At 35.8% G+C, this 13,746-nt stretch overlaps 1 protein-coding gene across 3 annotated transcripts in view; it reads left to right on the top strand.

The window, feature by feature from the left end:
* Positions 1-13,746, top strand: part of GABRA3 (gamma-aminobutyric acid type A receptor subunit alpha3) — a 330,036-nt gene that overhangs the window by 273,967 nt on the left and 42,323 nt on the right. For all 3 annotated transcript variants that reach the window (XM_045996525.1, XM_045996524.1, XM_045996526.1), the window contains one exon: positions 12,490-12,642. In XM_045996525.1, coding sequence (XP_045852481.1) covers positions 12,490-12,642 — 153 coding nt within the window. The remainder of the gene's footprint in view (positions 1-12,489; positions 12,643-13,746) is intronic.

Here is a 13,746-nt window from a genome sequence, read left to right as displayed (position 1 = left end):
GGAATCTCCATACTGTTTTCCACAGTGGTTGCACCAATTTATATCCCACCAACCAAAGTGCACAAATGCTCCCTTTGCTCCACATCCTTGCCAGTATTTGTTGCTTTTTGTTAGTTATAAATAGTAATATTTAAACAATTATAATAGACATAATAAACATTAATTATTACTTGTTTTAGTTACTTTAAATTTAAAAAGAAAATTAGGAAGCACTCCTTCAAGGCCACAGAATTCTTGGTAACAATATGATAGGTTTTGTTGTCACTGGGAAGTATGGCATTTCATTGTGAAACTCAATAAAATAATATCTTCATTTTAATGGCCTCATATATGTAGCTCACAGTCCATTTAACCAATTATTTAGTCATATTTTCTGTGTTTTAATGCTATAAACAACACTGTGAAGACCTTCTTTTTCTATATCTTATTTTGTCCCTGTGTAATCATATGCCTAGGATAGACAGAATACTAAGAATGTTATTTCAGGAAGTAGACACATTTCTAAAAATTTTAATACATATTGACAAATTGCCATTTTAAAAGGTTAAAAAATTCACGGTCCCATTATCTGTGTATTAGCATGTCAGTTTCCCTTCACTATTGGCAATGCAGATGTTGTGGGTTGAATTATGTCCCCTCAAATGATACGTTGAAATACTGACTCACAGTACACCAGCAAGTGACCTTATTTGAAAATAAAGCCATTGTAGATATAATTAGATTATATCTCAAATTAGTTTTGAACACATGATAAAATGTACATTAGTAAAGAGGTGATTTAATGTATTAAATTCACTCACACAATTCAATACTATGCAGCTGTAAGAAAGAAGGAGGAAGTTCTTGATGTATCATTTCAAGGGAATATCTGCAGGATATAGTGTTGAGTGAAAAAAGAACAAGTTTTTTTTTCCAAGGGATATATACTGGTATAGAGATAGTATTTCTAGAAGGATACACAAGAGGCTGTTAATTGTTTTTGTTGTTTTTCTTTAAACAATAGCATAGAAATTATAACTTTAAAAAAGATTTTATTTTATTTATTTAAATATTTTTAAATGTATTTATTTGACAGACAGAGATCACAAGTCCGCAGAGAGGCAGGCAGAGAGAGAGGAAGGGAAGCAGGCTCCCCGCTGAGCAGAAAGCCCTCCATGGGGCTCGATCCCAGGACCCTGGGATCATGACCCAAGCCGAAGGCAGAGGCTTTAACCCACTGAGCCACCCAAACACCCCAGATTTTACTTATTTTGAGAGAGGGAGAGAACATGAACAGCGGGAAGGGCCAAGTGAGAGAATCTCAAGCCGGTTCTGCGCTGAGCACAAAGCCCACTGAGATCATGATCTGAGCCAAAACCAACTGACTGAGCCACCCAAACACCCCAAGAGGTTGTCAATTGGAGAAATGAGATGGGTGGCTTGGGGGCACCTATGGGAGGGAGACTTTTTGCTATAAACCCTTTGATACCCTTTGATTTAGAAACCATATTAATATTATTAATATAATAATATATAATATAATATTATTATATCATAGGTATGTATATTGTTTCATGTAATTATAAATTATAGACATTCTTTGCTGAATTCTAAATATGCTCTTCTCTGTGGCGTCCAGAATATTAACGGAATGCTGGACCAGAGAAATATCACAATCCATGGATGCTCTGTTTTATATGAGTGGCTTTCTCTCTGAATGCTCTCAGTCCTTAGTATGAAGTACAGGCATACCTCGGAGATGCTGCCAGTTCAGTTTCAGACCACCAAAATAAGCAAATATTGCAATAAAGTGAGCCAAGTGAATTTTTGGTTTCCCAGTGCATATAAAAGTTTTATTTATACTATACTGTAGTTTATTAAGCATATAATAGTATTATGTTGAAAAATTTATATACCTTGATTTAAAAATACCTTATTCCCAAAAAGTGCTATCCATCTCCTAAGTTTTCATAATCAGTGATCATATGACTAAATCATAATCAGTGATCACAGATTACCATAATAAATATGATAATAATAGAAACAGTTTGAAATATTGTGAGATTTACCAAAATGTAACACAGAAACATGAAGTGAGCAAATGCTTTTGGAAGACTGTCACTATAGACTTGTTTGACATAGGCTGCCACAAACATTCAATTTACAAAAGACCCAGTACTGAGGTATTTACCCAAAGGAAACAAAATTAGAAAAGATATGTGCACACACACATACATCTATACACAATGAAATATTACTCAGCCATAAAAATAGTGAAATCTTGCCATTTGAGACAACATGGATGGTGCTAGAAGGTATTATGCTAAGTGAAATAAGTCAGACAGAGAAAGGCAATTATCACATGTGGAATCTAAAAACCAAAGAAATGAACAAACAAAAAACAGAAAAAGACTCAAATACAGAGAACTGATGGTTTTGGGGAGGGGATGGGTAAAATAGATGAAAGGGATTAAGAGTTACAAAATTTCAGTTATAAAATAAATGCATCATAAGGATGAAATGTAAAGAATAGGGAATATAGTTCATAATATTGTAATAACTTTGTATATTGACAGATGATAACTAAACATCGTGATGAGCACTGTTTAGTAAATAGTATTGTCAAGTCACTCTGAGGTATACTTGAAACTAATACAACATTGTATGCTAACTATATTCAATAAAATCAATAAAGAATCAAGTAAATAAAATGAGGTATGCCTGTAATTCTAAGCAAAAAATTCCTCCTCTTTGCTCCAAATTCAAATATGTGTTAAATAAATGAATAAAAGCCTTCAAAAATCTGTGTTTAGCTATTCACACCATTCCCTATTTTTTTTTTAAACATTTATTTGACAGAGACAGATCACAAGTAGACAGAGAGGCAGGCAGAGAGAGAGAGAGGGAAGCAGGCTCCCTGCTGAGCAGAGAGCCCCACGCGGGACTCGATCCCAAGACCCCGAGATCATGACCCGAGCCGAAGGCAGCGGCTTAACCCACTGAGCCACCCAGGCACCCCACCATTCCCTATTTTAACTCCAATTCCATTTTCTCTCATTTGGGAAATTATTGCATTAATTTTCTAAATAGAGGATTTGTATGATCTTATTTTTCCATTCCCAGAAATATGAATTAAAAGAATAAAGAAGGCAAGATAAAAGTTCAAGGAACAGAGAAAGAGAATTGAAAAACAAACAAACATGAATTTAAGAAAGTGTATCTACTCAGTATAATGAGTTAATTTGCAAAGCTATTTAAAAAATCTTCTTGTGTATTTCACAACCTTTGATACTAGCTAAATTGTGAATGTGATTTACACTGTATTCTCAAATATGTCGCATTTAACACAAATGGAATTTAATAGCCTAGAGTGCAAAGGCAAGGGAAAATTCCCAAACCACTTAAAGGGTCATCTTTCATAATAAGACACACAAAGAGAGGCCACAAGGAGAAGGCAAATATAATGATCCACTTTATAAAAATATATTCAGTTATGTAAAGCATTTGCTGAACTGTTCTGTATTTCTAATCCATAGATAGAAACTAATTTGTGAATACATATGCATTATATGTTTTATATTGTACCCTTGGATATTTTACACACAACACAGATGGTACTTAATAAGCTTAATAATAAGTTGAGACACAGGGTGGAAATGTAATGGGGAATTTGGAAAAAAAAAATCTTCCAATATGATCAAAGCTTTGACTCTTTGGCAGAGAAGAGGATGTAAAGAGATACAAAATATCAGAGTTACATTTAAGAGAACCTAGTCAGTTAATTAACATAATGAATTAATTTGTTAAGCTTTGTAAACATTCACTTGTGGTTTTCACCCACAGAAAGTATCTAGGGTATGAATACATGTGAATGTGCAAAGGTGAATTTCCATTATCTCTTTGACTATTTCACATTGGACCCAGACCATATGTGATACAAGAGAGAATGGGAAATCTTCACAACCGAACAAAAGGCTTCAGTTCTCACTAAGGAAAATTATTTTTGCCTCTTTGCTCCCCCTGGCACCCCAGCTTTATTGAGATATAATTGAAAAAATTGTGTACATTTAAGGTGTACAATGTGATAATATATGCATATTTTGTGAAGTGATTACCATAATCCATCACCTTCTTATTGTTGTTGTTGTTGTTATTCTGGTGATGAGATCACTTAAGAATTTACTCTCTTAGCAAATTTCAAGTGTACAATACAGTGTTATTTTTTTAAAGATTTTATTTATTTATTTGACAGATGGAGATCACAAGTAGGCAGAGAGGCAGGCAGAGAGAGAGAAGAGAAAGCAGGTTCCCTGCTGAGCAGAGAGCCTGATGTGGGGCTGCCACGACCCTGGGATCATGACCTGAGCCTGAAGGCAGAGGCCTTAACCCACTGAGCCACCCAGGCGTCCCTATTTCTATTTCTATTACCCTCTTTTTATTTATTTATTTTTTTAATTTATTTTCAGAGTTAACAGTATTCATTGTTTTTGCACAACACCCAGTGCTCCGTGCAATACGTGCCTTCCCTATTACCCACCACCTTGTTCCCCCAACCTCCCACCCCCCACCCCTTCAAGACCCTCAGGTTGTTTTTCAGAGTCCATAGTCTCTCATGGTTCACCTCTCCTTCCAATTTCCCTCAACTCCCTTCTCCTCTCCATCTCCCCATGTCCTCCATGTTCTTGGTTATGCTCCACAAATAAGTGAAACCATATGATAATTGACTCTCTCTGCTTGACTTATTTCACTCAGCATCATCTCTTCCAGTCCCGTCCATGTTACCCTCTTTGTTCTGTTTACTTTTACTTCAATCTTCTTTCATGTTTTTTAGGCACTATTCCATTTCTTCCCAAATTTTGATATGGTTTGTATTTTTTTAAAGATTTTATTTATTTATTTGATAGAGACAGAGAAATCACAAGTAGGCAGAGAGGCAGGCAGAGAGAGAGGAGGAAGTAGGTTCCCGCTGAGCAGAAAGCCAAGTGAGGGGCTCGATCCCTGGACCCTGGGATCATGACCTGAGCCAAGGCAGAGGCTTTAACCCCCTGAGCCACCCAGGCACCCCTACAATACAGTATTATTAACTTTAGTCATCATGCTGTACATTAGATCCCTAGAATTTATTCATCTTAGAGCTGGAAGTTTGTTCCCTTTGATCAACATCTATATTTGTAATATAATTTGAATCAGGAAGTGTGATATCTCCATCTTTGTTTATCTTTCTTAAAACTGCTTTGGATTTCAGAGTCTTTCTTACTTTAGTATGCATTCCTGGTGTGCTTTCCCTATTTCTGTGAAAAATGCTATTGGAATTTTGATAAGGTATCGCATTGACTGTATATCCTTTTGAGTAATATGGACATTTTTGCATTATCAATTCTTCTAATTTATGAACACAGGATATCTTTTATTTTTGTCTTCTTCAATTTAATTCATCAGTGTCTTTTAGTTTTCAGTATACAGATATTTCATCTCCTTAGTCAAATTGTTTCCTAAGTATTTTAATTTTTATACTATTATAAATAAAATTGTTTTCTTAATTTCTTTTTCAGGTAGTTTGTTCTTAGAATATAGAAACACAACTGGGGTAGCCTGGGTGGTTTAGTCAGTTAAGTGTCTGCCTTTGGCCCAGATCATGATCCTGGATTCCTGGGATGGAGCCCCTTGTTGGGCTCCCTGCTCAGTGAAGAGTCTGCTTCTCTCTTTCCCTCTGCACCTCCCCCTGCTTGCGCTCTCTCTCTCTCTTGTTTGTTAACTGTCTCTCAAATAAATAAATGAAATCTTAAAAAAATAAAAAATAAATTAAAAAATAAACACTACTAATTTTTATGTATCCTTCAATTTTATTGAATTTGTTGATTAGTTGTAACAGGGTTTTGTCTTGTTTTTTTTTGGTGTAGTCTTTAGGATTTTATATATAAAATTACGTTATCTGCAAACAGAGACAATTTTACTTCTTCCCTTCCAATTCTGCTGCCTTTTATTTATTTTTCTTACCTAATTGATCCAGCAAGGACTTTCAGTATTATGTTGAAAAGGAGTAGTGAGTGTGGATACTTATGTCTTCTTCCTAATTTTAGAGGAAAAGCTTTCAACCCACCATTGAGTACAATGTTAGTTGTGAGTTTGTCATATATGGACTTCTTTTATGTTGAGGTATATTTCTTCTATACCCAGTTTGTTAAGAGTTTCTATCATGAATGAATGTTGAATTTTGTTAAATTTTTTTTTTTTTTGGCATCTGTTGAAGTGAGCATTTGATTTTTTTTCTTTCATTCTATTAATATGATATATCACATTTTTGAACTGGGAATGTTGAACCATTCTTGCATCCCATGGATAAATCCTTCTTGATCATGTTATTTGATTCTTTTAAAGAGCTGTTGAATTTGACTTGTCAGTATTTGTTGAGAATTTCTGTGCCTGTATTCTTCAGGGATATTGGCCTGTACAGCTTGCCTTTGAACAACAGAAGTTTGAACTACATGATTCTACTTATATGTGGATTTTTTCAGTAAATATATTGGAAAAGTGTTTGGAGATTTGTAACAATTTAAGGAAACTCACTGATGAACCACATAGTCTAGAAATATTTTTTAAAAATTAGGATAAGTTTGACATGTCATTAACGCATAAAATATATGCAGATACTAGTCTATTTTATTATTCACTACCATAAAATATACACAAATCTATTATAAAAAGTTAAAATTTATCAAAAGTTATGCATATATACCCAGATAGCCCATGGCACCATTCACAGTTGAGAAACATGTAAACAAATGTAAAGATGCAGTGTTAAATCATAACTGAATAAAATTAACCACAGTTTATACTACACTACTTTAAGAATTTTATAACCACCTCCTGTTGCTGTTGTAGTGAGATCAAGTGTTGTGAGTATCCACTTAAAACACTATGTGATGCTAATCATCTCCCTGTGAGCAGTTCCTCTCTCCACTAAATTGTGCATCACAGTAAAAGGTAATCTCTCATGGTTCTTGCATATTTTTCATCGTGTTTAGTGCAGTACCATGAAACTTGAATAACACTATGGAAACCATACAAAGTGCCACTAGTGATTCTTGAATTGTTCCCAAGAGGCAGAGAAAAGCCATGATATTACAAGAAAAAGTTTAATTTCTTGATATGTACTATAGATTGAGATCTACAGCTAAAGTCTCCCACCATTTCAAGGTAAATAAATCCAGCATAAGGACCATTACAAAAAAAGAAAAGGAAATTCATGAAGTTATCACTGCAACCATATCTGCAGGTACAAAAACCTTGTACTTTTTGTGAAATACCTTTTTCTCATTGAAAATGCAGCTTTTATGTAGGTACAGGAGTGCTGTAAGAAAGGCATATCTGTAGACTCTAATTCAAGAAAAAGTTAAGTCATTACATGACAATTTAAAGTAAAAGGAAGGTGAAGGATCTAAAGTTGGGGAACTTAATGCCAGCAAAGGATGGTTTGATAATTTTAGAAAGAGTTTTGATTTTAAAAATGTCAAAATAACAGGAAAAACAGCTTTTGCCAACCATGAGGCAACAGATGAGTTCCAAGACACCATTAAAAAAATCATTAAGGAAAAAAGATATTTGTATGAATAGGTTTCTAATGCAATGAAAATGCCCTATACTGGGAAAAAAAATGCCACAAGACATTTACTAGTAAGGAATAAAAGTGAATACCAGGATTTAAGGAAGGGAGGGACAGACTACTTCTACTGTTTTGTGTAAATTTAGCCAGGTTTATGATCAGGATTGCCTTTATATATAAAGCTGTTAACCCTCCAACCTTGAAGGGAAAAGATAAACACCAGCTGCCAGTCTTTTTGTTGTACAACAAGAAGGCCTGGACAATGCAAACGCTTTTTCTGGATTGATTCCATGACAGTTTTGTCCCTGAAGTCAGGAAGTACCTTGTCAGTAAGGGACTACCTTTTAAAGTTCTTTTGATATTGGGTAATACACCTGACAACCCAGAAACCCATAAGTTCAACACCAGCAGTACTGAAGTGGTCTACTTGCTCCCAAACACAACACCACTAATTCAGCCTCTGCATCAGGAGGTCACAAGGACCTTTAAGTTTCATTATACATAGTACTCTATGTAAAATATCATCAACCCTATGTAGGAGAACCCCAATATAGAGAACAACATGAAAATCTGGAAGAATTATAACACTGAAGATGCCATCATTGTTACAGAACAAGCCTTGAAATCCATCAAGTCTGAAACAATAAATTCCTTTTGGAGAAAACTGTGTCCAGACGTTGCTCATGACTTCACATGATTTATGTAGAATCAAAGAAATAATTAAAGAGATTGTGATATGGCAAAAAAAAAAAGCGGGAATGGAGGGGATTCAAGATATTGATCTTGGAGAATTCAAGAGCTAATAGACACCACATCAGAGGAATTAACAGAAGACAACTTGTTGGAGATGATTGCTTCTGAACCAGTGCCAGACAATGAGGAAGAAGATGGAGAAGTAGTGACAGAAAACAAGTTGACATTAGATAATATGGAAGAAGGATTCCAATTATTCAAGATTGCTTTTGACATTTTTTATGGCATGGACCCTTCTATGATATGGGCACTGAAACTAAAGCAAATGATGGAAGAAGGATGAGTACCATATAGAAACTATATAGTTTTAGAGAAATGAGTAAACAAGTCAGACAGACATTACAATGTATTTCTGTTAAATTATGCTGAGTGTGCCTGCCTGTCCTACCTCCCCTTCCATCTCCTCCACTGCCTCTATCTCTGCCACCCCTGAGACAGCAAAACCAATTCCTCCTTCTCCTCTTCCACCTACTCTACCAGAAGACAAGGAGGACAAAGACCTTTATGATGATTCAATTCCTCTTAATGAATAGTAAATAATCATCATGGCATACAGTTAATAAACTTACTGTCTGCTGCATGTTTGTGTCCTTATGTGAGTATCTAATAACTGTACAGCAAGAATTGTATGAGACATTTTTGTGTCATCATCATCACCAAAATATTCATTATGAAGAACATAATGTGTAGGACGTGTATGGAAGTGGATAGCTGATCCTTACATAGGCATAAAGTCAGTGATATTTAATATAAAATGAATAATGTATTAGTTTTCTGTTTTATAACTTTGCTTTCAAAGAATTATATTACCATACAGTAATTCTCTCTTCTAATTGGAGGCAATGAATATCAGCCTATCATCACAGGCAAGTGTTTTTTTTTTTTTGAAGTAACAATGTTTCCAATACCATATTGTGAATATGACTATAATATTGTATGCCATAAAAATTTTGTAACAATTCATTCATCAGTGTATGGGCCAAGCCACCATGAAGCAATTAAATTGAATATAATAGGCTACCATAAAGCAATCATATTGCTGCTTCTTTGATATTAATGTATGAATTGTAATACTTGTAAATAAATAGTAATTTCTTTCTTATATTTTCATTTCTGATGTCTAGTGTCAGTAATGTGTATAGAATTTATAGTGTTTTGTATTATATGACAATATTGATGTATACAGTAAAAGATGGTTTGTCTTATAAATAGATGAGATAAACTTACACTATTAATAAATACAGTACTGTAAGTATATTTTCTCTTCCTTATGATTTTCTTAATAATATTTTCTCTTCCTAACTTCATTGTAAGAATACAGTATATGATACTTATACAAAACATGTGTTAATTCACTGTTATTGGTAAGGTTTCTTGTCAACAGTAGGTTATTAGTAGTTAAGTTTTGGGGGATTCAGAAGTTATAGGCAGATTTTCCATTGTGTGGGGCTTTGGTGTCACTAACCCCAGCATTGTTTAAGAGTCAACCTGTAATTTTCTTTAATTCTAAGTCTTTATCTGGTTTTGATGTCAGGACAATGTTAGCCTTCTAAAATGAGTTTGGAAGAATTTCTCCTTTTCAACTTTTTGGAAGAATTTAAGGAGGACTGGCATTTATGCTTCTTTAAATGTTTGGTTACCCATGAAGCAATTTTATCCTCGGCTTTTCTTTATTGGGAGATGCTAATTACTGATTATATCTCCTTGCACCATACTGATCTATCCAGGTTTTCTATTCATGATTCAGTGGTCTATGCTACACTGTTCAGCAGGGCCACAGGGAGCCTCTGTTGCATGGGGGATGAACTATTTGCAGCAGTTGAGTGCCACACTGTTTTGAAACACAAACACAAACTGTGACATACTCTACTGCTTGGGGGTAGGGATCCCCAGGTATTAAAATGGGCCTGTTTCAACTCAGGGAAGTCACCATTTTGGTGGTTGGAGTGCCACAACCCCCATCTCCCTCTCAGCAGTGCACCCAGGGGTTTTGACCTGTGGAGATCTCCAGTTTGGTAGTTGGGGATCATCATGACCCCCAGGCAAGACAGCCAGGGAGTCTTAGACCTGTGGAGGTCACCATTTTGGTGGATGAGAGCACCAGGAAACCAAGGGGTATGATCCTTTTGTCTAGACTACTACCATTGGGTAAGGTCTCTGCTGGAGTTGTGCTATTGGTCCAAACTCTGATGTTGGGAAGTACCTCTGCCTATACTCATCTGTTTTCCAGAGTTTCAGGCTGCTTTGAGAGATTGGGTTTCCTGAACAGGTGGGGACAGACTGCTGGCTAGACTCTGATCAGGCGAATTTGCTAGCAGGGACATGGTATCACCACCAAGATCCAAGCACAGGTGGCTGGAAGTTTCACCACTCCCCCTTCTTGTTCCTAATTGACATCAAATGGTCTAGACTCTTGATTCCTGCAGTATTCCCCATGAGGCAAGGCAGAAGTGGGCTTCTGGGAGAATGTTCTGGAATGCTGTGGGAAAACAGATATTTGCCTTAAGCTCTTCTTTTCCCATTAGAGAAACCATAGACCCAGCAGAACCCTCTAGGTGCTACATTGGGCTGGCCTAGGGGAGGGAAGAGGTGATGAATTGAAGCCACTTCTCTGACCTTTCTAATGTGACTTTTCTTGAATTTTGTGTTCAAAGAAGGTGCTCTAGTTTTGTTCCCTGGTTCTGGGATTCTCACAAAAGTATTATTGTCTATAAATAGTTGCTAATTCACATATTTGTAATGGAATACCAGAGCCAGGGATGGGCTATTTCACCAGCTTCTCATTTTAGGCATGCTCTTTGCTTCTTTGGAAATGAGATAGGAAGACAGATATTGAAAGAGAGAAGGCTAGAAAAGAAGATTGAAGAAAAGTTCTTTAAAATGAATGCTTGATTTGTTAAGTTTTTGAATAGTCCACTTGCTTTGTCTCTCAGATCTACAAAATATAATTAATTTATGAATAATATTTATTATATATTTTATATATTAAATAGTCCACATGATCATATATCTTCCTGTGTGTATTTGTTTTCTTTTTATACAAACATCAGTCGTAGTGGAGTAAGGACCATCCTACTCCAGTATGACTTCATCTTAACTAATTATACCTGTAACAAACTTTTTTTAAAGAAGGTCACATTCTGAAGTACTCAGGGTTAAAACTTCACCATATCTTTTTGGGAGACACAATTCAACCTACAAAAAGTAAGAAGCCTAGGCAGAAGATATTTCTTTTTTAGCTATTTCTTTTATTTTTTTTTAATTTAAAAAAAAGAGGGAGAGAGGAAGGACAGAGACAAAACACTCAAAGTTGTTTGGCATAAAGTAAGAGCTCAGTAAGAGTTCACTCCTACTTTGGAGTGGAGTGATATAGGCCAGCCCACATTCTCCTATATGAACTTTTGGTTCTAACTCTAAGTCCATTCAAATAGTAGAGCATTATGGTTAAAAAGCACAAGCTGTGGAACTAATACATATGGCCTCAAATTCAGGCTCCACTGCTTAGTAGCTAGATAACCTTGTATAGTTGCGCAATCTCTCTTTGCCTCAGTTTATTGGACCATAAAATGAGCATAACAATAATATACACCTTATAACACTGTATAAACATTAAGTATTTAAGATGTGAAATGTTAAAGTGCTAGAAGAAGCCAATCACATGCAAATGCTGTAGAAGAGACTGTTACTTATTATTATTTAAGACACTGATTTATTTGGGGCGCCTGGGTGGCTCAGTGGGTTAAAGTCTTTGCCTTCGGCTCAGGTCATGATCCCAGGGTCCTGGAATCGAGCCCCATGTCGGGCTCTCTGCTTAGCGGAGAGCCTGTTTCCCTTCCTCTCTCTGCCTGCCTCTCTGCCTGCTTGTGATCTGTCTGTCAAATAAAATCTTAAAAAAAAAAGACACTGATTTATTTGAATGAATCTGTCAAAATTGCTCTGAGCAAGCTGTGTTGGCACAGTGTTAGTATATATTTTTTGCATAAAAATGCACTACTTCATGATTATTAAAGAGATACGATTATGTGAACTTGGGAGGTGCTGGAATGGCTTATTTTGAATATAAAGTTAAACATCTTGGTGAACTGAATTGGGGCCCACCTTGAATTAACAATGTTAACTCAGCTATATATTTCCTAATTTTACTCTTTCTCCAGGAGAATATGTCGTCATGACAACCCACTTCCACCTCAAGCGAAAAATTGGCTACTTTGTGATCCAGACCTACTTGCCATGTATCATGACTGTCATTCTGTCTCAAGTGTCTTTCTGGCTCAACAGAGAGTCTGTCCCTGCCCGTACGGTCTTTGGTGAGTGTTGTTTTATGGAGAATGTGCAGATGAAGGCATTGGCAGTGTCTTATGATGGACTGTCAGAGTAGGGATAAGGAAAGTGAATGGGAGCAATGCCTGGGCCCAGCATTAGTAATTGAATCATCAGATCCTGGTGTTTCAAGAACTGAATTCTTAACAAAAAAGTGGGAATAGAAGAGTGTTGGAGCAGTAAGATTACTAAAATGCTTCCTGTCTCAGTCAGGTTTGCTTTAGGAACTGGGGAGGGACTGAGCCTTCAGTTAAAAAGAGGAAATTAGTGGGCAGAGCTAGAGAAAGTGACAAGTGGGAAACTAAGCTGACAACAGAGAAGTGAATTGGGTCCTTTTTTTTAGTGCTTTTTTATGATCCATTTTTTTGTATACTTATCTAACATTGCTGTTTCTCCTTTTACTTTTTTTGAAAGTACAAATTATCATTAAAGGCTACACAAAGTTTGAATGATTTTTCAACAGTACCTACAATTGGGGAAATTTTCATTAATAGAATGTTACTGGTGTCTAAAAAGAGATTTGTACATCATTAGCATTTTTCCCTGGGATACTTAAAACATATAGAAAATTTTCTGCCTGTTTTCTGCACTGTAAAAAATTTTAGGAGACAAATATCCACTCATTTTAGTCTACTAAACTGCCTCTATGGCAGTAGAGTCTGTGAAGCATACACATGGATATGCTGAGTACCCCCATAGAAGGCCAATATTTCCTATCAATATCCTGAAGCTATACTGTGTAGTTTAATAATAAATGGTGTTTTAGAAAGGAGCAGCATTTTAGGTCAGGTAGAAGAGACCACAGTAGAGAAAGACCAACAGTAACCTGTAAAGAGGGGAAAAAGGAAAAAAAAATAGAAGGGTATGATATCATGGAAGTCAAGAGGAGAATGTTTCAAGAAGCAGGGAATAATCATCTGGTGTAAATTCTGTGTTTTTAGGTAAGATGCAGATAGAAACTGTTGAGTATGGTGATATGCTTGGTTGTTAGTGATCATGAATGGTTCTAGTGAAGTGGAGGGGACAAAATCTATATAGGAGTCAACAATTTTTAGAAATTTAATGAACTACATACTCTGAAAAGTCTTCCA

Source organism: Meles meles, chromosome X, assembly GCF_922984935.1.
Source record: "Meles meles chromosome X, mMelMel3.1 paternal haplotype, whole genome shotgun sequence".
Taxonomy (NCBI): Eukaryota; Metazoa; Chordata; class Mammalia; order Carnivora; family Mustelidae; genus Meles; species Meles meles.
The sequence above is the reverse complement of the archived record's forward strand: the minus strand, read 5'-3'. Positions and strand labels throughout refer to the sequence as shown.